This window comes from Saimiri boliviensis, chromosome 12 (assembly GCF_048565385.1).
Source record: "Saimiri boliviensis isolate mSaiBol1 chromosome 12, mSaiBol1.pri, whole genome shotgun sequence".
Lineage (NCBI taxonomy): Eukaryota > Metazoa > Chordata > Mammalia > Primates > Cebidae > Saimiri > Saimiri boliviensis.
The window spans coordinates 12,499,875-12,525,629 of record NC_133460.1 but is presented as its reverse complement, the minus strand read 5'-3'; the positions used below and the strand labels follow the sequence as shown (position 1 = coordinate 12,525,629).

Genomic DNA, 25,755 nt, shown 5'->3' with positions numbered 1-25,755 from the left:
TCTTGCCAGTGGTACTCCAGTGCTGGGCTAGGACTTGGAGGCACAGAGGTAAATAAGAAACTTTGCTACCCACCAAGGGCCCAGAGCTTGTGAGGCAGAGAGAGACGTGCACACGTCACTGTTATTCAGCTACAATATGATACAGAACGCTCAAGTGCAGTTCTGATCCAAACAAAGGTTTAAATGCACAAGCACATTTTAAACGTTTGTCTGGATCATCTAGAGAGCCTGGTTTAAATGCGTGTCAATATGTGATAGTGCATGTTGCATTGCTAGAAGTACCTGAGGCTGGGTGATTTGTAGAAAGAGGTTTATTTGGCTCACAGTTCTTGCAGGCTGTACAAGCATGGTGCCAGCACCTGCTTGGCTTCTGGTGAGGCTTCAGGAAGCTTTTACTCATGGTGAAAGATGTGGGGGAGCAGGCATGTCACATGGAGAGAGAGAGAGTGTGAGAAAGAGAGGGGAGGAGGTGCCATACTCTTTTAAACAACCAGCTCCAGTGTGAACAAATGCAGTGAGAACTCATTACCTAGGGGACGGCACCAAGCCACCCGCATAACCCAAACGCTTCCCACTGGCCCCACCTCCAGCAGTGAAGGTCACATTTCAACAGGAGATTTGGAGGGAACACACATTCAAACTATTTCGGTCACAGGCCGGGTGCAGTGGCTCACTCTGGTAATCCCAGCACTTTGGGAGGCAGAGGTGGGCAGATCACCTCAGGTCAGGAGTTCGAGACCAGCCTGACCAATTTGGTAAAACCCCATCTCTACTAAATATACAAAAATTAGCAGGGTGTGGTGGTGGGTGCCTGTGATCCCAGCTACTCGGAAGGCTGAGGCAGGAGAATTGTTTGAACTTGGGAGGTGGAGGTTGCAGTGAGCCGAGATCTTGCCACTGCTCTCCAGTCTGGGCAACAAGAAACAAAAGTGAGACTCCATCTCAAAAAAACAAACAAACAAACCATATATATGTGGTCTCATGGTTCCTGGCAAACAGCTGCTAAAACCCTTGAAACCTCTGGATTAATGAGAGCGCCTTACGTGTGCTAATGAGATGGCTGGTGGTTGGGGTTTCCTAGGTAGCTTCAGGATGGGGTGTACTTACCCAGGCGCAGTGGCTCACGCCGGTAATCCCAACACTTTGGGAGGCTGAGGCCGGAGGACTGCTTGAGTCCAGGGGTTTGAGATCAGCCTGGGCAACATGGCAAAACCCTGTCTCTCCAAAAAATACAAAAAATTCACCAGGCATGGTAGCACACGCCTGTAGTCCCAGCTACTGCTGGGAGGCTGAGGTGGGAGAAACACCTGACTCTGGAAAGCCGAGGCTGCCATGCGCTGTGATGGCGCCGCTGCACTCCAGCCTTAGCCTGGGAGTGACGCCCTGTCTCAAAAAAAAAAAAAAAAAGAAAGAAAGAAAAACAGGGTGCACAGGCAGAATTAGGGGGTTGGGACTCTCAGGCCCACCCACAATCTCCAGGAAGAAGAGAGAGGCTAAAGGTTGAGTTGACATCAGTGGCCAGTGATGTAATCAATCATTTCTGTATAAGGAAGTCTCCATAAAACCCAAAGAGTGGGAATCAGGGGGCTGCTGGGTAGATGAACTCACGAAGGTGCCAGAGAAGGCATGGGAGCTCCACGCCCCTTCCACAACCCCACCTTGTCCACACATCTCTCCCATCTGGCTGTTCATCTGCTTCCTCCGTCACAAACCAGTAAACATAAGTAAACTGTTTCCCTGAGTTCTTTGAGCGCCCCCAGCAAATATACTGAACCAAGGAGTGGGGGTCGTGGAAACCCCAATTTATAGTCAATTGGCCAGTAGCACAGGTCACAACCTGCGATTTGCAATTGGCATTGGAAGTGGGGGTCAGTCCTGTGGGACTAAGCCCTTAACCCGCAGGAGTGGATGATACCTCCAGGTAGAATGTCAGAATTCAACTGAATTAGAAGATACCCAGCTGGTACCCACCAGAGACCAGCTTGGTGTATGGGAGGGAACCCCCAAGCATCTGGCGTTGGAAGTGTGTTGAATAGAGTGTGACATTAGGAAAAACACTTTGGTTTTTCCTGTCCTTCATAATAACATTTAGAATTGGCCGGGCACAGTGGCTCATGCCTGTAATCCCAGCACTTTGAGAGGCCAAGGTGGGGCAGATCACCTGAGGTCAGTTGTTCGAGACCAACCTGATCGACATGGAGAAACCCCGTCTCTACTAAAAATACAAAAAAGTAAACAAGCGTGGAGGTGCATGCCTGTAATCCCAGCTACTCAGGAGGCTGAGGCGGAAGCATCGCTTGAACCTGGGAGGTGGAGGCTGCAGTGAGCTGAGATCGCGCCATTCCACTTCAGCCTGGGCAACAAGAGTGAAAGTCCATCTCAAAAAATAACAATAATAATAACATTTAGAATCAAGATTCACTTTTCATTCATTCAACAAGCATTTTGGAGCACCTTCTCATGCCAGGCATTGCTCTAAGCACTGGGGATATGGTAAATCCTAAGCACAAGTCCCTGCCCTCATGGAGCTGACAGTCTATTAGGAGAAATGATCACTGGTCAAGTAGCCACTTGATAAATAATGTGATTGCACAGAGGAATAAGTGATGTGAAGGCAATTAAACAAGTGAAGGGAGGCCGGGTGCTGTGGCTCATGCCTGTAATCCCAGCACTTTGGGATGCCGAGGCAGGTGGATCATCTGAGGTCAGGAGTTCGAGACCAGCCAGGCCAACATGGTGAAACCGTGTCTCTATTAAAAATACAAAAATTAGCTGTGTGTGGTGGTGAGCGCCTGTAATCCCAGCTACTGGGGAGGCTGAGGCAGGAGAACTGCTTAACCCGGGAGGTGGAGGTTGCAGTGAGCCGAGATTGCACTACTGCGCTCCAGCCTGGGTGACAGAGTGAGACTCTGTCTCAAAAGAAGAAAGAAAACAAGCGAAGGGGATGGAGAGGGGCTTGGCGGGAGGAGCGGGAGGACCATAGAGGCTCTTCCGGGAAGGCCTCCCGGAAGAGGCCACGTTTCGACCAAACCCCGAACAATGAGAAGGGACCAGCCATGCAGAGAACTGACGGGACTGTGTTCAGGAGCTGGGAACAGATGGCGCAAAGGCCCTGAGGCACACGCCAGCGTGGCTGATTCAAGGAGCAGCACAGATTTTGGAGAGCTGAGGTGTGGGAGTCAGGGGCAAACATGGCAGGAGATGACATCCTAGGTACAAGGCGGGTCACACAGGACCTTGTAGGCCACAGTGAGGACACCGAGTGAGAGGGAAGGCACGGGAGTGTTTTAAACAAGGGAGCCACAGGATATGACATACGATTTAAAAAGATCATTTGGGGCTGGGCATGGTGGACCACAACTGTAATCTCAGAACTTTAGAAGGCCAAGGTGGGAGGGTCACTTGAGGTCAGGAGCTCGAGACCAGCCTGGCCAACATGACGAAACCCCATGTCTACTAATAATACAAAAAAAAAAAAAACAATTAGCCAGGCATGGTGGTGCACACCTGTAATCCCAGCTACTCAGGAGGCTGAGGCAGGAGAATCGCTTGAACCCGGGAGGTGGAGGTTGCAGTGAGCCAAGATCGCGCCACTGCACTCCAGCCTGGGCAACAGAGTGAAACTGTCTCAAAAGACAAAGAGGAAGAGAGGAAGGAAGGGAGGGAGGGAGAGAAAGATGGAGGGAAAGAGAGAGAGAGAAAGAAAAAGGAAGAAAGGAAAGAAAGAAAGAAAGAGAAAAGAAAGAAAGAAAGAAAAAAGGAAAGAAAAAGGGCGGGAGGGAGGGAAGGAAGGAAGGAAGGGAAAAAAGTGATCATTTGGGCATCAGGCATGGGGCGTGGTAGCTCACACCTTTAGTCCCAGCTACTCGGGAGCCTGAGGCAGAAGGATTGCTTGAGTCCAAGAGTTAGAGGCTGCAGTGAGCTACAGATTGGGCACTGCAGATTGGGCAACAGAGCAAGACCCCATCTCAAAATAAGACATAAAGATCTTTCGGGATACCAGGGAAACCATGGGGCAAGAATGAAAGGAGGCAACCACTTACAAGATCGTGGCAGGAATCCAGATAAGCAATGGCTGTAGCTTAGGCTAGCATAAAACAAAAAAGACATTTGCCACGTGAAAACACAAAACTAGAATAGTCAGGGAAACAAAAATGCGTGATGCTGTGTTAAGAAGCTGATGACGGACAAATATTTTGCCAGGAGGGAGAGGGCAGGTAAGCAGGGACAAGAGGGCATTGGAGAAAACGGGAATGAGGAAGTGCCATTTGAGAAGGGCCTTGAAATCTTGAAACGGGTGTGGGTGGTGTGCCAGGGGGGAGGAGCCACAGGCAGGAAGGAAGCACCCACTGGACCTCAGCCGACGAAGGGGGATGGGTATCCCCCAGGCCTCAGATGCCCTCAGCTTTTTAGCAGGAGAACAAGGCATTTCAGAGCCAGCCTGTTCAGGTTCAAACTCCAATTCCCCCACTTCCCAGCTGTATGATTGCCCCGTGCCTCAGTTTCCTCACCTGTAAAATGGGGATTTTACAGGTGAGGAAATGTGTGCAAAGTTCTCAGATGCACCTGCTACACAGTCAGTACTCTGTGAAGGCCAGTCAGTGACAGTGTCGTGATTATCATATGTGGAGGACCAGAAGGACACCAGGAGGGAGGTCCCAGAGGGAGCTGATGCAGGAGCCATAACATGGGGAAAGAGTATCCCTTGGGTGAGAACACAGCTGGGTGCAGACATCCAACCCTGCACTCCCAGTGTGGCTGGGAACAAGTCGGTCATCTCGCTGCCCTCGGGCTCCTCTGTGAAATAGAGAAGCTGTGTGTGCAGGGAGAAAACGGATGGGTCTGAGGGTGCCACGTTACTGTGGGTGTCTACTGGAAGGGCTGGACCCGGATATATGGGGAGAGGCCACACGGGCTGCCTTGGACCAAACCCTGCCGATCCCAAGCGAGAGCTACAGTGTTTGAGAGACAGCGAGTGCATGAGAATCGCTCAGCCCCTCAGTGGCAAACCCAGCCCATTCAGCCTCCTTGTAAACATTTTTATATGCACAAGCTAGAAGGTTCTCAGTGTGGCTGCCAAACCTTAAAAGTAAAACCACAAGGCCAGTAAAACACAACGATACAACCTCTCTGGGGCTCTTATAAAAGAAGCAAAATAAAGACCTGACGCTTTCTGGGAGGGTCACAGGCCACCCACCTGCCACCGTACACAGAGACGCACACACACACACGTGCTCACATCCACACATGCACTCATGCCAGGACACAACCCGTGTGTGCGCACCCTAGGCGCACATGGGCACACGAGGCACCTGCACTCTGTGTGCGCACGCGTACGCCTCATGCCCGCGTTCACACACGCTCACCCCGCTCATCCACAGGTACGCACGCACACTCAAAGGAGCAGCCGCTTGTGCACACGCACCCTCGCCCTCGCCCGTGACACACGCACACACACATGTGCACACACACAGGCCCTGCTTCCTGGAAGCCAGTTGTGGAGCAAATTTGACTCAGAGCTCCAAGGCCTTGGGAATGATGGGATGTACATCCCAGAGGGCTGCCGACAACGGAGAGGTGTCAAGCACGGGCCTGGATTTCACCTGGCTCTGCCCCTCATAAGGTGTGAGACTTCAGTGACTTAATCTCCCTAAGCTTCGGTTTCCTCATCTGTCAGGTGGGAGTGAGATGGGCAGCCCCTTCCTCACGGGGGTGTGGGGAGGTTTCTCAGTCGAGGCTTCTAATGTGCTTGCCCCCGTATCCGGCACACAGTAACTGCTCAACAACTCCTCAGCCACGCCTTGGCTGCCTCACCATGTTTCCCAGTGATTCCAACTTGGAAGCTGTGGCTTGAGCGGCCCAGCCAAATGCTTTGGAGATGGCCACATGTGGTCATTAAACAGGACACAGGAAACGGAGGAGGCAGTCCTGACTACCAAGAGCATGCTGGGTGGGGTTGAGGGAGTCCTTGTCACTGTCTGGGAACTGAGGGCCCTGTGGGTTCCCTGTCTCTTGCCCCTCAACCTCACCAGCTGCTACTTGACTAGAGCACTCCAGGGAGATGGTGTCTGCAAAACAACCTCCATGACACATGGTGCCCTTCTGCCTCAGTTTCCCCTCCCCTGACTTCTAAGCCCAGAGCCCCCTCCTAATCTCCAGGCTACCTGAGGAGCCATGCATCCATGTTTCTCTCTTGGCAGCCTTTCTCTTGGGTGGCAGGGGGTAGGCAGGTGGGGAGGCAGCCATGCTCCCCCATGTCCCTGTGGTCTCTCCACTGTCCATTTTCGTGTTCTTCCATCATAACAAAACCTCTCACTTCCAGCTAGACACAGCATTGCCCAGGATAAAGACCACACTTCCCAGCCTCCCTTCCAGCTGGGTGTGACCGTGTAACTAGTTCTGGTCAAGGAGATGTATGCAGGTGTTGTGGGGTAACTTCTGGGAACCTTAGGGTTTGCCCTTCCTACATCCTGCTGCCTGGAATGCAGATGCAACAGCTGGTGCTCTGGCAGCCATTTTAGACCATGAAGAGAAAGGCTGTGGAACAACAGGGAGGGCGGCAGGGGCCAGGATCCTGAGGACTTCATGGAGCAGAGCCACCTTGGATTGCCTACTTTCAAACTTGTGTAAAGGAGATAAATTTCTCCATTGAAATCAGATCTTTGGGGTCACTATTACTTGCAGCTAGACCTAATCCTGACCGCTAACCCTCCACTCAAGCCGTGGCCTGCTCTGGATCATCCAGTCACTGCCTTACACAGCTCTGAACATCTCTGTGGGCTCAGAGCCTCTGCTGTCGGGCCCTGAACACCAGTGAGCCCTCTCTGCATGGCATCATCCAGTCTGACTGGCTCTCCCCACACCTGTGCCATGACAGAGGCCAGGTGCCTGGCTTCCTTGCCCCAAGGTCAAATCCTACAGCTGGAGACAAACTCCAACACCGATCTTGCCTGAACCCAATGTCCACACTCCCATCATCCCTCCCACAGTCAGTCCCAGAGCGCACTGGAAGGAATGGAAGGGCGGAGGCACTGAGGACTCCTCCATCAGACAGGGAGGACACACAGTCCCCTCCACCAGCCTGTCCCACTCTACTGAGAGCCCAGGACACTCAGGGCTTTGCAACAGGGTGTCTGGCTTCCAGGGCCCTGTTGGCCAGAGGTGCTGAAGGAGGCGCTATCACAGGGCTTTGGGGAGCAGGAAAGATGTCCCCAGAGAGGGCGGAGCTGCCACAGCTGAGCTGGGGCCACACTCACCTTTCTCCGACGCCGGGGCCAGGTCAATGAAGCTGCGACATTTTTCACCTTTGAAAAGAAAAAAAAGGTTTTCAGAATGCGAGAGGGTACATGGGCTCCCGCGGTCTGCCTGCCCCTGTCCCATGAGCCCTGGAGCAAGCCAGTGGCTCTGACAGAAGCCCAGTGGCCTCTTTCTCCTGCCCTGATTCCTAGACGCCCAACACCCCAGAAATGTGGATGGCAGAACCACCAACTCTCGCCCCGCCTGACCCCATCCATCCAGGCCCACTTCTTCTACCTCCGCCATAGCAACTGGGTCCCTTTCCACAGCCTCCCCCTGGAATCCACACTCCTCCTCGCTGGCCTCCCCAGGCCTCCACTCTGGCCCCTCTCCAATTCATTCTCCAGGCTATGCCTGGAGGGATCTTTGCAAAACACAGCTCTGATCACGCTCAACACACACACACACACACACACACACACACACACACACACACACACACAGAGCTTACTCCTGTTGGAAACTCTTTGATGACTTCCCAAAGGGGAAAGTTCGAATTGCCTACGTGGACCCAGAACGTAGGCATGGGACCCAGAACGTAGACCCAGGCCATGACGGGTCTGCCCACCCGCTCCCCTCTCCCTCTGCTCCCGTTCCTGCTCCACCTCTGTGCAGCCTCCCGCCATGGCTTTGCACACGCTGTTCCCCGCCTGGAACATACTCCTGCTGTCGTAGCTCTCACAGCACCTGGGTTTTCTATGGGGCCCGCGGTCACCCTCTGAGCCTGCCTTTGCGTGTGTGAGTCTCGGGTACAAGTCAGTGGCACTGAGATGGTAACTCACTGAAGCAGAATGTGCTGAGGGCCAAGAACTGGAAGGGAGGATTTTAAAGAAAGAAAAGAAAGTCATGTGCTAGAGTGGATGGATTTTGAACAAATTGCTTTAAACTTTCTTGAATGTTACATTGCTTCCTCAAAGGCTAGAGGGAAATTTAATGTTCAGATCGGCATCCACAGCCACAGTGAGGCATTGGAAGGCCTTCGGCCATTTCGCCTTGATGAGCCCCTTCCTAAATAAAAATTGATTAATTAATTACAAATTATGATATTTATTGCAGCACTATCCACAAGAGCCAAGAGATTTGGAAGCATCCTAGCCGTCAACACCAGATGAATGGATAAAGAAAATGTGGGGCATAAACACAACGAAGTACCATTCAGCCATGAAAAAGAATGAGATGCTGTCATTGGCAACAGCATGGATGGAACTGGAGGTCATTATGTTAAGTGAAAGAAGCCAGGCACAGAAAGACAAACTTTGCATGTTCTCACTTATTTGTGGGATCTAAAAAACAAATCAATTGAATTCACAGACAGAGAGAGTAGAAGGATGGTTACCAGAGGCTGGGAAGGGTAGTAGAGGACGGAGGGGGGAGTGGGGATGCTTAATAGGTACAAAAAAAATAAACAGAAAGAATGAATAAGACCTACTATTCACTAGCACGACAGGGTATTGTAGTCAATAATAACTGTACATTTTTAAATAGCTAAAGGAGTCTAATTGGATTGTTTGCCGGTGTCAAAACATCTCATGTACCCCATAAATATATACACCTACTATGTATCCACAAAAATTAAATATTGTATTGTATCGTACTGTATTTGAGACAAAGTCTCACTCTGTCACCCAGGTTAGAGTGCAATCTTGGCTCACCACAACCTCCGCCTCCTGAGTTCAAGCAATTCTCCTGCCCCAGCCTCCTGAGTAGGTGGGATTACAGGAACCCACCACCATGCCCAGCTATTTTTTGTATTTTTAGTAGAGATGGGGTTTCTCCATGTGGGCCAGGCTGGTGTCGAACTCCCAACCTCAAGTGATCCGCCTCGGCCTCCCAAAGTGCTGGGATTACAGGCGTGGGCCACTGCGTCCTGCCAAAAAATTTAAATTTAAATAAAATTTAATTTAATTTAAAACTTATTTTAAAATTATGTTTTGGGCCGGGCGTGGTGACACATGCCTGTAGTCCCAGCTACTTGGGAGGCTGAGACAGGAGAATCATTTGAACCTGGGAGGCAGAGGTTGCAGTGAGTTGAGATCACGACACTGTACTCCAGCCTGGGCAACAGAGCGAGACTCCGTCTCAAATAAATAAAATAAAATAAACAGTGTTGTTTTGAGTGGATAGATTTTTGGATGAATTGTTTTAAACTTTCTGTAATGTTAAAATGCTGGAATGGAGGAGACATAATGGCCAAATTCAGACCAACACCCAAGGCCGCATTAAAATATTGGTTGGCCTCACACACTTTTACCTATTAGGAGCCCTTCTTAAACTTAAAAACACAATAAAAGGCCGGGCGCAGTGGCTCACGCCTGTAATCCCAGCATTTTGGGAGGCTGAGGCGGGCATATCACTAGGTCAGGAGTTCGAGATCAGCCTGATCAACATAATGAAACCCTGTCTCTACTAAAAATACAAAAATTAGCTGGGTGTGGTGGCAGGCACCTGTAGTCTCAGCTACTCAGGAAGCTGAGGCAGGAGAATCGCTTGAACCCGGGAGGCAGAGGTTGCAGTGAGCCGAGATCACGCCACTGCGCTCCAGCCTGGGTGACAGAGCAGAACTCCATCTCAAAAATAAAAATAAAAATAAAAATAAATAAGAAGAATTCTATTTTAAACACCACCACATTGGCATCAAGATGAATATGTTAAGTATTAAGCATTTTGTTCACCTAAAAGTTTATATTTTCATCTGATTTTAAAATAAATTAATTTTCTTTCTTTTTTGTTTATTTATTTATTTTTATTTTTAGAAAGAAGTCTTGCTCTGTTGCCCGGGCTGGAGTGCAGTGGCCCAATCATCGCTCACTGCAGCCTTGAACTCCTGGGTTCAAGTGATCCTCCTGCCTCAACCTCCTGAGTAGCTGAGACCACAGGCACACACCACCACATCTGGCTACTTAAAAAAAATTTTTTTTGTAGAGATGGGATCTCACTGTCGCCCAGGCTGTTCTCAGATTCCTGAGCTCAAGCAATTCTCCCGCCTCAGCTTCCCAAAGTGCTGAGATGACAGCATGATCCACCAGGCCTGGCCCTAAAACATTTTCATGGGCCCAAGATTTTTATTGAAGTATTCTGGGTCCTCTGCTCTGTGCCTCCTGAGCCTGAGGAAGATGCCGGCCTCCTGCAGCCGGATCCCAGCTCTCACCAACAACTGGGCACTCAATAATATTTAACACTTATGTGCTGGGGATTTTGACTTTTCTTTAACAATTTTATTGAGATACAATTCACATGCTATGCAATTCATATGTTTAAAGTATGCAATTTGGCTGGGCATGCTGGCTCATGCCTGTAATCCCAACACTTTGGGTGGCCAAGGCGGGTAGATCACCCGAGGTTAGGAGTTCAAGACCAACCAGCCTGGCCAATATGGAGAAACCCCATCTCCACTAAAAATACAAAAATTAGCTGGGCACAGTGGCACACACCTGTAATCCCAGCTACTCGGGAGGCTGAGACAGGAGGATCACTTGAACCCAGGAGGCAGAGGTTGCAGTGAGCCGAGATCACGCCACTGCGCTCCAGCCTGGGTGATAGGGTGCGACTCAGTCTCAAAATAAATAAATAATAAATAATAAATAAATAAAATATAGTGTACGATTCAGTGGTTTTTAGTATACTGTTAGTGTATTCACAGGGTTGTGTGACCATCACTACAATCAATTTTAAAACATTTTCATCACCCTGAAAAGAAACCCATACCTATTAGCAGCCACTCACTTTCCCCAACCCTTCCAGCCCTAGGGAAGAGCTCATCAATTTTCTGTCTCTATAGATTCACCTAGTCTGGGCATTTCATGTAAATGGAATCATACAAGATTACATGATTCATATAAACAGAATCAGAATACACACAATGGGATCATACAATATGTGAGATATCATTTCACATAAATGGAATCATAGGATCATCCAATACAATCATACAAGAATATTTGGTGACTGCCCTCTTTTATTCAGAATAACGTGTTCAAGGACCAACCACCTTTACAGCCTATGTTAGTAATGTATTTATTTATATCACAGAATAATATTATGTTATGTGGATATACCACCCTTTATTTATCAACTTATCAGATAATGGATGTTTCAATATGTTTCCACCTGTTGGTTATTTATGAACGTTCATGTACAAATTTTGTGGTGGACAAGTTTTTGTTTCTCTTGCATCTATACCCAGGAATAGAATTGCTGGGTCACATGGTAACTCTATGTTTAACATTCTGAGAAACTGCTACAATTTTTTCCAAAGCATGTGCACCATTCTACGGTCCCATCAGCAACATGTGAGGGTTCCAGTTCTCCACATCTTCACCAACACTTGCTATTGTTCATCTTTTTTTTTTTTTATGAGAAGCATCCTTGCCAGTGCCATGCGGAATCTCACTGTGGTTTTAATTTGCAATTTCTTGATGAATAATGACGTTTAGCATCTTTTCATGTGCTGATTGGCCATTTCTATATCTTCTCTGCAGAAATATCTTCTCAGACCCTTTGCCCATTTTTTAATTGTGTCATCTGTCCTTTTATTATAGGTGGTGAGTTCTTTATATATTCTGCATACAAGTCCCTTATCAGATATCTGACTTGTAAATATTTTCTCCCACTGTGTGACTTGACTTTTTACTTTCTTGATGGCATCCTTTGAAGCAGAAAAGTTTTTAGTTTTAATGATTCTCAATTTATCTATTTTTCTTTTGTTGCTTGTGCTTTTGTTGTCATATCTTTTTTCTTGTTGTTGTTAATTTAAAAATAGAGATGGGGTCTCACTATGTTGCCCAGGCTATCTCAAACTCTTGGGCTCAAGTGATCCTCCTGCCTCACCCTCCTAAAATGCTGAGATTACAGCTATGAACCACCACACCTGGACTAGTGTCATATCTAAGAAGGCTTTGCTTAGTCCAAGATCATGAAGATTCACTCTTATTCTCTTTCCTAAGACTTTGGTAATTTTAACTCTTCTATTTATGTCCCTTATCCGTTTAGAGTTGATTTATGTGTATGGTATATAAAAGGGGTCCAGCTTTATTCATTTGCGCATGGATATTCAGTTGTCTCAGAAGCATTTGTTGAAAAACTATTCTTTCTCCATTGAATTGTCCTGGAACTCTTGCCAAAAATTAATTGACTGTAAGTGCAAGGGTTTATTTTATACTCTTAGTTCTATTCCACTAAACTATATGTCTCTCCTTATACCAGCACTACACTATCTTGATTACTATAGCTTTGAAGTAAGTTTTGAAATCGAGAAGTGTGGGTTCTTCAACTTTGGCCTTTTTTTTAAAGATCACTTTGTCTATTCTTGGTCTCTTGCATTTCATATGACTTTTAGGATCACTGTGTGAATGTATTCAAAAAAGCAAGTTGGAATTTTGAAAGGGGAACAACTTGAATCTGTAAGGGGACCTATTTGGGAAGTATTGCTATCTTAAAATATTAAATCTTCAAATCCATGAACATGGGATGCCTTTCCATTTACTTAGATGGATTCAAATTTCTTTCAACAATGTTTTGTAGTTTTCAGAATATAGGTTTCACACTTATTTTGTTAAATTTCTTCCTATTTTATTATTTTTGATGCTATTATGAGTGGAATTGTTTTCTAAATTGCATTTTTAGATTGTTCATTGCCAGTATATGGGAATATAATTGAATACAGTATATTGATCTTGTAAACTGCAATCTTGCTGCGCTCATTTATTGATTCTAATAGTTTTAGTGGATTCTTAGAACTTGCTATATACAGAATCATGTCATCTGTGAATTGAGATCATTTTACTTCTTCCTTTCCAATCTTGATCTCTTCTATTTATTTTTCTTACCTAACTGCTTTGGCTAAAACCTCCAATATAATACTAAATAGAAGTGGTAAGATTGGACATTCTCATCTTGTCTCTGATCTTGGAGTGGATGCATTCATTTTTGAACCATAAAAATTGTGGTTAGCTGTGGGTTTTTTATATATGCCCTTTGTCAGGTTGAGGAAGTTTCCTTCCATTTCTAGTTTGTTGATTGGCTTTATCATGAAAGGGTATTTGCCTTCTCTTTGGTCCCACAACAAACTTCAATGAGAATCTCCATTTTCAAGACAAGCAAACTGAGGGTCTGAACATTCAGTGACTTGCCTAAGACCATACAGCCAGGGGGAAATGGAGCAAGACTCAACCCAGGTCTGTAGACTCCAAACTCCACACCCCAAAATCTTCCCAGCTCTCTGTCAGCTGCTATGTCAGGATAAAAATCTTCCCATTGCTATGTCAGGATTTCCTACTAGAACCGAATGCTCCCACCATGGACAGCTGGGTTGGGGGCGGGGTCCTGAAAGAAATCCCCTGAGAATATACCTCCGTGGAGACAGAGAAAATCCATGAGGGGCTAAAATAAATTGCTCTCACATTTCTATTTCTGCTACATGGACAAGGCTAACAAAGATGTTTAAGCAGCGATTATCAAACTCAGCCCACGCTGCCCAGGCAGGTCAAAGCTGAGGTTTAAGGAAAAGTCATAGAAATGACATGAGGAAGACAGGATACTTCCATGGCCAGAAGTCTAACAGCTGAAATTCACACACAGAAGAGATGTTTCCTCCAAATCCCTAGTCTCTGTGATAAAGATTATCTAAGGATTAATGAGGAAGGTATTAAATGGCACCATATTGGCTTGCCGCTTTTAGAAGGGACCCATAAAATATCAGAATCAGTGACGAGTAAGTTTATATGTTTAGTTAAGGGATTTATTCTGGGCGTAAAACCTAAGACAGGTGCACGTATCTCTCAATCACGCACGCTTCAGACTGAGGCTTGACAATTAGATGGTAGAGCTGTGGCATGCTACTGCCACCTGATGGCAGCATACCTTTCGTGAGCCACGGAACTTGAAAGCTGGGACAAATCCTATTAGGTCAACCAAATTAAATGGTTCTCAACCCTGGAAACGTGAAACCCAGGCCTCACTCACAGAGATTCTGATTTAATTGGTCAGGGTGGGGCCCATATGTCAGTAGAGGTTTAAAAGGTCCCAGGTGATTTTAATGTGCACTCAGGGTAAGACTCACACTCCAATCTGACTTATTAAAAATATCCTTTCAACATTAGGAAAACAACAGTGAGTCATTTTAGCGATGGCTCATACAACGGCACTCCTTCGGGGGACCGCGTTAATGGGGCAGAATAGCTCAGTGGTCAGGGGTCTGAGCTCTGGAATCAGCAGAGTTGGGTGCAAATGCTGGCTCTGTCACCTCCTGACATGTGAGTCCCATCTTTCTGTGCCTTTATTTCCTTCTTGGTGAAATGGGCACAGCATCTGTATGGGGTCTTGTGAAGACTCAACATGGGCAAAGAGCTTAGATGCAGTGCCTGGAAAAGAGTGGGTTCCTGGGGCTGGGTGTGGTGGCTCACACCTGTAATCCCAGCACTTTGGGAAGCCAAGGTGGGCGGATCACCTGAGGTCAGGAGTTCAAGACCAGCCTGGCCAACATGGTGAAACCCCGTCTCTACTAAAAAGACAAAACTTAGCCAGGCATGGTGGAGGCTATAATCCCAGCTACTCAGGAGGTTGAGGCAGGAGAATCACTGGAACCCTGGAGGCAGAGGTTGCAGTGAGCCAAGACTGTGCCACTGCACTCAGCCTGAGCGACAGAGGGAGACTCTGTCTCAAAAAGAAAAAAGAATGGGTGCTTAAGAGATGGCTTTCGTCATCATCACTCTCACCTACATGGGGGTCAGAGGAAACATAAGACATGGTCCTCTGCAGCCTAACTGTGGGAGACAGGAGTGACACGCAGGTACCATCAGAGACTAGCACATGGCTGGGGTCATGCACTGGTTCGGAGCTCCCCACTGGGAGCAGCCTGTCTCCATCACTTACTTCATGTGTAACATCAACACGAACCTTTGATGCCTCAGTTTCCCTACCTATAAAACATGAAGATCACCAATGCTGGTGTTCCTATAATGCATATTAAAGGGTAGTTGGTAGGGCTTGTTGTCAGCCACCAGGAGGTACGGCTGGGACAACTCAGGAGGTGGGAGTCCAGGATGCCTGTGGCAGCTGCAGGAATGCTCTGGACAACTTGGTGGGTCCCTGCTGGGTCATGGCCCTGTGCCTTCCATTGTCTCTTCCATGCCCATCGATGTTGCCTGAAAACAGCCTCATTTTTGCCTCTTGAAGATGCCCTTTCTCCCGTTAGGCCCTCCCCATCTGATTCCCTTTGAGCTGCTAAGATAGCCAAGGTGAATGGAGCTGGCATCTCCTGCCCCAGGAAGGAGACGCCTTAAATGCCCCTTGTATTCCCAGAAGAGAGTGATGTCTTCCTGCTTCAGGGAGGGGACAGCAGAGGGGATTCATGCAGAAGGAAAGGCGGACCAGCAGATTCCGAGGGGAGAAGATGTTTGGGGATCCACAGCACCCTAAAAGATGTTTTTCTTGAAGGCGAAATGTCAAGGGAAAGCTGGACGTTCCTTTCTTCAAGAAAAAAACGTCACGGGAAAGCTGGACTTTGGGGTCAGAGGTTATTAGTGCAGCCAAAATTTTGCACTCAGTGAGGGTCCCATGGCACCCACGGGGCCAGAAAACCTCCAGCTGTGGGGGGAGGGGAAGGTAGGCAAAGATCGGAGTGTTCTGTCAAATGATCTGAAAACCTCATACAACCCAGGGCTAACAGGAAATCTCAAAAACAGGAGATGAAATTTCTGGCTCTCCCTGGGAGTAGAAGCTCAGAGTTCTATCCTAGTGGGTCTAGAGGAATACATTAATAGGGGAGTCTTTGGCTAGAAGAAGTGACAGTGCATGGTTCATACCCACCACAGCCTAAAGAGAAGCCTCCTGCGTGATTGCCCTCACCATTGCACACCATAGGGCACACAGACAGAACTTAAATCCCAGCCTCAACTCAAGGTCACCAACTCAAGCCATCTCGATGACCAGCAATGACTGAGGCGCGCCTATGGGGGCTCAGTGACCGGGAGAGGGTGTACCCTGTCTAGATGGGGATGAACTGACATGGTAGCCATCTGGGCAGGCAGGGTCCCTATAGGAAACAGATGGCACCTCCAAGGGGCTCATTGAAGACCGAGGAGTGAAAAAATTATTTATGGCGGTGTGGACAGGCTGGAGGGGCTGGTAACCATGGGAAACCCAGGTCTGATAGGGCAGGGAGGGGAAGGAGCCTGGAAGAAGTGAAGCCGTAGAGGAGGAGATGCTGCCAGGAGCTGCAGTCGAACCTAACAAGCCTCAGCATCAGAGCTTAAGCACCTCTGGGCGGGGACTTCAGAATCGGTCTTTCTAACGAGTTCCCAGGGGATGCTGATGCTGCCGGTCTGGGAACCACACTTTGAGAGCCGCTCCTTAGAGAAATGTAGTCACTGTCAAGACCTCAACAGGGAGAGAACAAGATGAGAGAGAAGGGAATGCCCTAATCTTTCTCTCCTTCTGCCCTCTTGATTCCCTGTAGATTCCTCCTGTTGGCCAAAATCAATGGGCACAGAGTCCAGGTAGTTCCTAGGGCACAGAGAAGGGCAGGGAACGGACGTGGATGGGTGGACGGAGAAGAGCTGGCACGCCGCCCTACCTAAGGTGATCCTCACCCCCTCCTCACCCTATCACGCTCATGCCTGCACCTGTGGTGCTTTGCTTCCATCGTGAGACCACCATCATGCTCTGAAATTGTCCTGGGTATGTATTTGTTGACTTGTTTAGTTCCTGTGTCCTCTATAGGATGTGCAAGGAACCTTTCCTCTGCTGTGGGATCTATTTACAGTAGTTCTGTGAGCACTGTGGACTTAACCACAGTTTAGACCAAGTTGCATGCCCTAAATCTTTTTTTTTTTTTTTTTTTTTTTTTTTTTTTTGAGATGGAATTGTGCTCTGTCGCCCAGGCTGGAGTGCAGTGGTGCAATCTCGGCTCACTGCAACCTCCGCCTCCCAGGTTCAAGTGATCCTCCTGCCTCAGCCTCCTGAGTGGCTGGGACTGCAGGTACCTACCACCTCACCTGGCTGATTTTTGTATTTTTAGTAGAGACAGGGTTTCGACATATTGGCCAGGCTGGTCTCAAACTCCTGACCTTGTGATCTGCCTGCCTTGGCCTCCCAAAGTGCTAGAATTACAGGTGTGAGCCACCATGCCCAGCTAAGAATTCATATTCTATCTCTCCATCTTAGGAATCAAAATCACAATGTCAAGCAGTGATATCTGAAGGTGTCTGAATTAATCTCCATCTCTAAAAGTACACTTTTCTTAAGTTACCAATGTCAATGTTTTATATTCACATTTATTAAGCACCTACTATGTGCCAGTCCTGGTTTTAGGTGCTGGAGATACAGCAGCAAACCACACAGACAAAATCCCTGCCCTCACAGAGCTTCCATTCTCATGTTAAAGTGTATATATCAGTAATTCTCTTGCCAAAAAAATGATGTTCCCTGACTCTTCTAAATAATGCCCAGTCAGGCTGGGCACAGTGGCTCATGCCTATAATCTCAGCACTTTGGGAGGCTGAGGTGGACAGATCACCTGAGGTCAGGAGTTCGAGACCAGCCTGGCCAACATGGTGAAACCCTGTCTCTACTAAAAATACAAAAATTAGCCAGGCACGATGGCACACAACTGTAATCCCGTCTACTCAGGAGGCTGAGGCAGGAGAATCACTTGAACCCTGGAGGCAGAGGCTGCAGTAAGCCGAGATCATGCCATCCCACTCCAGCCTGGGTGATAAGAATGAAACTCCATCTCAAAAGTAATAGCAATAATAATGTCCAGACAATATCTCTGCAACACAGAGGCCACATATTTTTAGCAACAACTAGAAGTTTTGTGACCATGTATGTCTGGTTTGCTATTGCAACCTCAAAGCCTGGAGCAGTGATCGGTGCTGCTGATATGATCGTGGAATGAGGCAATGAAAAGCACTTCATAAATCGTCTTTCTCAAGCATCCCATCAAAGTGGGGTGCTACCCTACAGAATCCAGAAGATGTGGCCACAGTGAGACAGAAATTGAATCTTAGGAGCCATCTAAGACAGAAGAGACAGAAACGGATGTCTACACCAGCAGAGAAAGAGCTGGGGGCTTCAACAGCAGCCATGGGGCAGCCACATGGAGCCTCACACCTGCCACGAGGCAGCAGACTTGGAAATCAGGAGGTCACCTCAGCCATCACATCTACACTTGGCCTTTTCCCACCACTAGGTCTCTGTTCTTGCTTCTCTCTCTGGGTTTTTTTTGTTTTGTTTTGTTTTGTTTTGTTTGAGACAGAGTTTCGCTCTTGTTACCCAGGCTGGAGTGCAATGGCGCGATCTCAGCTCACCACAACCTCCGCCTCCTGGGTTCAAGCAATTCTCCTGCCTCAGCCTCCTGAGTAGCTGGGATTACAGGCACGCGCCACCATGCCCAGCTAATTTTTAGTAATTTTAGTAGAGACGGGGTTTCACCACGTTGACCAGGATGGTCTCGATCTCTTGACCTCGTGATCCACCCGCCTCGGCCTCCCAAAGTGCTGGGATTACAGGCTTGAGCCACCGCGCCCGGCCTCTTGCTTCTCTCTTAATCTCAACATCTTCTCTCTCTCCATTTCTCTAAGTCTCAACTACTTCCCCACCTTCAAGATCCAGCTTGAAATGTCCACCCCGTCCTCCCACCACGAAGCCTGCCTTGGTCACCAACCACTTGCTCCATGCGGAAGAAACGTTTGCCCCACTGTAAATTTCGCAAGTGTTTGATTGCAATATCGCTCATTATATTGTCCCGTGCCACCGTGAGCACTGCTTGGCCCCTCTGCTAAGCCAACCTTGGGAGGCAGATCCCACCCCAGGCTCGAGTTTGTCATGTCGCCTTAGAACCAGGATCCTACAACCTGAAAGAAAATTCGGGACAAGCCCCATGCAAAGGACTTGGCATCGATCACAGCAATGGCATGAGATCTGAATCCATTCCCATTTTACAGATGAGAAAACTAAGGCTCACAGAGGCGGAGTGACTTACCCAAGGCTATACAGCCACTATGGGGCAGAATCAGGATCTGGCCTCAGATCTTTGTCTTTCCAAGGCTGTTATCATGCAAGGCACTGACTTGGTCAGAAATGGAACAAGGACAGGACAAGTGCGGTGGCTCATGCCTGAAATCCCAGCACTTTGGGAGGCCAAGGTGGGCAGATCACTTGAGGTCAGGAGTTCAAGATCAACATGGTCAAATCCCATCTCTACTAAAAATACAAAAACATAGCTTGGCATGGCAGCGTGCACCTGCAGTCCCAGCTACTCAGAAGGCTGAGGCATGAGAATCGCTGGAATCTGGGAGGTAGCAGTTGCAGTGAGCCGAGATCGCGCCACTGCACTCCAGCCTGGGCAACAGAGTGAGACCCTGCCTCAAAAAAAAAGGGTGGGGGGGACAAGGACACATTACAGAAGGCATTCCATGGCCTGAACAGGTTATTTCCAAAATATCTTTTTCTAAACATTTTATTTATTATGGGAAATTTCCATCTTTTACAAAAGTAGAGAGACGAGGACATAAAGCCCCATGTCACCATCCCGGCTTCAATACCTGTCAACTCAAGTCCAGTCTTGTCACCTCTACACCCCACTGTCCCTACTGCCATGAGGTTATTTTGAAACAAATCCCAGAATTGGACCTAAAATATGTTTTCAGGGGTGTGTTCACCTGTTCAGAAAAGACAAATGGAAGGTCATTTCTTCCCAGAACCTGTGGCCTCACCTTATGAGGCAGCTGGCTTTTTGCAGCATGAGAAGCAAACAGAAAATCCAGGAGGCCCTGACTTCCCCTCACTGCTAACCCCTCTGAGTCACTGTCTCCAGGGGCTCTGGCTGAGCTGAGGTTGGAGGGGGGCGTCACTCAGACATTGCCCTCAGTCCAGCAGCTTGAGCTTGTCAGCAGGCACATCGAGACTGTCATGAAACAGAGCCTGGCACAGGCGCTCAGCAGAAATGAGGCTTCCAGGAATCCACCACGGAGAGAACTGGTCAGGTCACAGCTGCCTCACTCTGGCTCACCACTCAGGCCTGATTCCAGGAATTCCACCCCAAGTCTCCTCCTCTGGGTCCGCTCTAATTGAGAAAGAAGCTCCCGTGTGAAGGCAAAGGAGAGGCGCGGGGTGCACCAGAGTCACCAGGAAGCCGGGCAGGGGGTGCTCCCCGGCAAAAAGCGGGGCTCTGGCTTCACACAGATCCAAATTCAAATCCTCATTGTGCCACCTGGGCACGATGGCTCATGCCTGTAATCCCAGCACCGTGGGAGGCCAAGGCGGGTGGATCATGAGGTCAGGACTTCGAGACCAGCCTGGTCAACATAGCGAAACCCTGTCTCTACTAAAAATACAAAAATTAGCCGGCGTGGTGGCACGCACCTGTAATCCCAGCTACTTGGGAGGCTGAGGCAGGAGAATTGCTTGAACCCAGGAGGCAGAGGCAGAGGCTGCAGTGAGCCAAGATGGTGCCACTGCACTCCAGACTGGGTGACAGAGCGAGACTCTGTCGCAAAAAAAAAAAAAAAAAAAAAAAAAAAAAAAAAAAAAAATCAAATCCCCACTGTGCCACCTGCTAGCTGTGGGACTGGGAGTAAATTTTTTTTTTTTAATTTATTTGATTGGGTTCTTTTTTCATGTTGTTTGCTATTGAGATTGACCATTCCAGCCTTCTGGGGTTGCCAGGAAGGCTAAATAAGGTCATTGGTATAAAACAAGACGTCTTCAGTTAGGATTTAATTCAGGCAACATCTGCTCTATGTTTTGACACTCACACCCTCAACATCATTCATCACAGGTCTGGAGGCTCCAGCACAGGGAGGTGTCTAGGCTCAGAAGCCACGGGACATGAGTTCAAATCCATCCTCTGCCCCCTCATAGCCACACTTGGCTATGAGGTGAGTGGCTTCACCTCTCTAAGCCTTTTCTTTGCTTGCCAGATGGAAATCAGAGCACCTTCCTTTCAAGCTTGCAAAAAAGATTCAAACAAGCCAGGCATGGTGGCTCATGCTGGTAGTTTCAGCTACTGGAGAGGCTGAGGCAGGAGACTCATTTGAGTCCAGACTAGACAACATAGCAAGACTCCATTTTTTAAAAAGAAAAGCCAGATGCGGTGGCTCACGCCTGTAATCCCAGCACTTTGAGAGGTTGAGATGGGTGGATCATCTGAGGTCAGGAGTTCGAGACCAGCCTGGCCAACATGGTGAAACCCCGTCTCTACTAAAAACACAAAAATTAGCCAGGCGTGGTGGCAAGTGCCTATAATCACAGCTATTCAAGAGGCTGAGGCAAGAGAATCACTTGAACCTGGGAGGTGGAGGTTGCAGTGAGCCACCAAGATCATCCCATTGCACTCCAGCCTGGGCGGCAGAGTGAGATTCTGTCTCAAAAAAAAGAGAGAGAGAGAGAGAGAGAGAGAGAATTAAGATGGAAGAGAGTGTGTGAAAATGCCTGCCCTGTGCTTGGCTCCATACATAAGTGCTTTAAAAAAATTCCTTCCCTGTATCCTAAGTTAGAGACACATGCCACTCCTCCCAAGGAGAGCCCAGGCGTCTTCCCAAGCCAGAAGCAGGAGGCTGTAATTCTGCAACTTCAGCCTGAGCAGGTGGGGGGGACCTGGCAGGGCCACAGGCAAAATCAAGGGGGGTGGCCAGAGGCAGATGCCCAATGCTGGCAGAAGGTGTGCAGAGCATTGAGAATCTGCCAAGTTACCCTTGGCATGGACACTGGACGCCCAGGTCTTGTTTGGCAGCAGAGATGTGGGCAGCGAGATGGGAGGAGGGGGTCACCGAGGAGCCCAGCATCCTTGGCTGAATCTCCGGATGCTGGGTCTGAGGATCGTGACTTAATTCCATAACCTGCCAGATGGTGCTGCTGAGGCTTCCACGGAGTCAGGAGGTGGGGAGAGGTGAGGAAGGCAGGATCAACAGAGAGAGGCAGTAGCACCAGTTTCACAAAGTCAGCCAACCACTAACACGTGCTGACATGCATCACGCACACACCAACGTGTGTTCTAAGTGCTGCACGTGCATCAGTTGCTAATTTGCATGACAGCCTATGAGGCAGCTCCTATGACAGTGCCCATTTTACAGATGAAGAAACTGAGGCTGGCTGGGCACGATGGCTCACACCTATAATCCCAGCACTTTGGGAGGCTGAGGCAAGTGGATCACTTGAGTTCAGGAGTTCAAGACCAGCCTGGCCAACATGGTGAAACACTATCTCTACTAAAAATACAAAATTAGCCAGGCACGATGGCACGTACCTGTAATTCCAGTTACTTGGGAGGCTGAGGCAGAAGAACCGCTTGAACCTGGGAGTCGGATGTAGCAGTGAGCTGAGATCAGGCCACTGCACTCTAGCATAGGCAATAGAGTGAGACTCTATCTCAAAAAAAAAAAAAAAAGAAGGAAAAATAAAAAAGAAACTGAGGCAGAGAGAGATTGAGTGAATCGCTTGTCTAACACCACACAGTTAGTGGTGGAGCCAGGATTCCAATCAAGACAGCTTGGCACAGAGCCTTCGGTCTGGCTACTCCTCTGTAGCACATCTTAACAGAGTAGGCAGGTCCTAGTAAAATTCATTCCTTCTAAGGGAAGTCCCACACGCCCTCCAGAGACCCCACACGTGGCAGGAGAACCCAGCAGCCTTCCAGACACGTCCAGCGAAGCAGACTCCAATCTGGCTGGTTCAAAGTTTGATTCTGGTTCTGAGACCCAGATTCCACAAGCAGCGAAGCTTTTTGGCAGGTGCACAGTCAATTTTCTTTATAGCTGGTGATTTCAGCTTGCTGGGTGGGCAGAGGAGAATCAGTCCTGGTCCCCCAACAAATTCAGCCAATGGGAAATGATTTTCACTGTTAGGCAAGGGCAAGAGTTCATACACCTTTGCTGGGCTAGATTCAAGGAATTCAGCTAGGGGAAAAAATGCCAACAGATCTTGTGTGAAGCTTCTCCCCTGGCTATCCGTGCTGGCGGCAGAGCCTTGGCAAGCACTTCCTTGGATTCTCTGGAGGCCTCTGCCAGTTCAACTGACGGGGCAGCAGATGGCACACACTTCTCTGCTGATGATATTTTGATTTATTTATCTCTTACAGATGGTACCATGCCTTGATTTCTGGCAGGAGCCCAAAATGCAGGTCAACTTTCTGGGGATAATCGTTTCTACAAGTGGATGAAATACTGAAGACTAAAGCCCCGCCTGGCATCGTGAATGCAACACCGTGGCTTCCAGAGATATGTTGCTTGGGCATCAGGGCATCTTGGATAAATCAAGAGAAGAATTTTGTTCTCAAGAATGCTAAAGCTAAGAAGCCAAACGCTTATCTAAAATTAGAATTATAGTAAATAAATGTAAGAGATTTAAACTCACGGAGTCCTGAGTTCAAGTCCCAGCTCTGCCACGTAGCAGCTCCGTGACCCAGGGGTCAGACTCTCTAGGTCTTAGTTTCCACATCTGTAATATGGGTATAATTGTCACCTCTACCACATAAGGTAGTATCCACCAAAAGAAGTTTGGTGGATACTTCTGCTTTGGTAGTGTGGAGTTATGGCTAAGAAGTAGCTGCCCTGAATTAAAAATGGGCCAAGTGCAATGGCTCACACCTGTAATCCCAGCACTTTGGGAGACTGAGGCAGGCAGATCACGAGGTTCAAAGATCGAGATCACCCTGGCTAACATGGTGAAACCCCGTCTCTACTAAAAAAAATAAAATAAAATACAAAAATTAGCTGAGCATGGTGACTCATGCCTGTAGTCCCAGCTACTTGGGAGGCTGAGGCAGGAGAGTTGCTTGAAGCTGAGGGGCGGAGGTTGCAGTGAGCCGAGATCATGCCACTGCACTCCAGCCTGGTGACAGAGCGAGACTGTCTCAAAAAAAAAAAAAAAAAAAAAAAAAAATTAAAAATGAGCTAATGTGGTGATACGTACCTGTATCCCTAGCAACTCAAAAGGCTGTGGTGGGAGGACTGCTTGAGCCCAGGAGTTAAAGACTGCAGTGAGCTATGACTGTGCCATTGCACTCAGCCCAGCCAGGTACAAGATTTCCCAGCATCCCTTGCATCCCAGTGGGATCCTGTAACCTGTGGGTCACGTGACTAGTTCCCACCAATAGGGGGTGTGTGTGTGTGAAGTGGGGCACTTCCTGGGGTGGGCTCTTATGACATGGGTGTACCGTCTCTTTCTTCTTCCACCTACATGCAAAGGGCTCTAAGACTCCACGAAATGGTAGAACTACAGTTTGGAAGTTGCTAGTCCCCTGGGTTCGTCCATTTTGTATTGCTGTAAAGGAATACCTGAAACGGGGTAATCTATAGAGAACGAGGTTTATTTGGCTCATGGCTCTGCACACTGTCCAAGCATGGTATCAGCATCTGCTCTGCTTCTGGTGAGGCCTCAGGAAGCTTTTATTCATGTTGGAAGGTGAAGGGGGAGTAGGCGTATCACATGGTGAGAGTGAGAGCGAGAGGAGAGGGAGGAGTTCCCAGTTTCTTTAACAACCGGATCTTGCATGAACTCATTGCTGTGGGCAGGGCACCAAGTCATTCATAAGGGATTCACTCCCATGACCCAAACACCTCCTACCTGCCCCCACCTCCAACATGGGGACCACATTTCAACATGAGATTTGGAGAGGACAAATTACAAAACCGTATCATCCCAAAACCCTATGTAGAGTAGAACTGCCATCCTCCAGGACCACCTGTACTGACATGTTACATGAGCAGGAAACAAACTCCTATTGCTAGCTGAACACAGTGGTTCACACCTGTAATCCCAGCACTTTGAGAGGATGAGGCAGGAGGATCACTTGAGTACGGGAGTTTGAGACCAGCCTGGACAACATGGTGAAACCCTGTTTCTACTGAAAATACAAAAATTAGCTGGGCATGGTGGTGCATGCCTGTAGTCCCAGCTACTCAGGAGGCTAAGGCAGGAGGATCACTTGAGCCCTGGAGTTTGAGGCTGCAGTGAGCCGTGATCATGTCACTTCATTCCAGCCTGGGGGACAGAGCAAGACCCTGTCTCAAAAAAAAAAAAAAAGAAAAATAATAAAAGAAAATGTACTTCTTCTGTTAACTCCATTGACATTTCAGGGTTCACTTGTTACAGCAGCTAGTGCTGCCCTTTGCATAGGGCAGCTGGAGATAAATGAGGTAATACATGTGAAGCATGTGGTGCAGGACAATGACTCAGCTTCAGGGAAGCTTGATAAATAAAAGAATTGGGATGGTTTTTAATGTCATCCCATATGATTGGTTTGGTTTAAAGCAAGGCAAATAATTTTCCCCATACCTTAGTCTTATTTCTGCCCCCCGACCTTAAAAAACAAAACAAAACAAAACACTCTGTCTCACTCTGTTGCCCAGGCTGGAGTACAGTAGTGTGATCTTGGCTCACTACAACTTCCGTTTCCCAGGTTCAAGCAATTCTCCTGCCTCAGCCCCCTGAGTAGCTGGGATTACAGGTGCATGCCACCAT

At 48.1% G+C, this 25,755-nt stretch overlaps 1 protein-coding gene across 2 annotated transcripts in view; it reads right to left on the bottom strand.

Moving 5' to 3' along the window:
* The window catches only part of GSG1L (GSG1 like), a 274,849-nt gene that overhangs the window by 164,868 nt on the left and 84,226 nt on the right, over positions 1 to 25,755 (bottom strand). For both annotated transcript variants that reach the window (XM_039478188.2, XM_039478187.2), the window contains exon 2: positions 7,257 to 7,304. In XM_039478188.2, the coding sequence (XP_039334122.1) occupies positions 7,257 to 7,304 (48 nt within the window). The remainder of the gene's footprint in view (positions 1 to 7,256; positions 7,305 to 25,755) is intronic.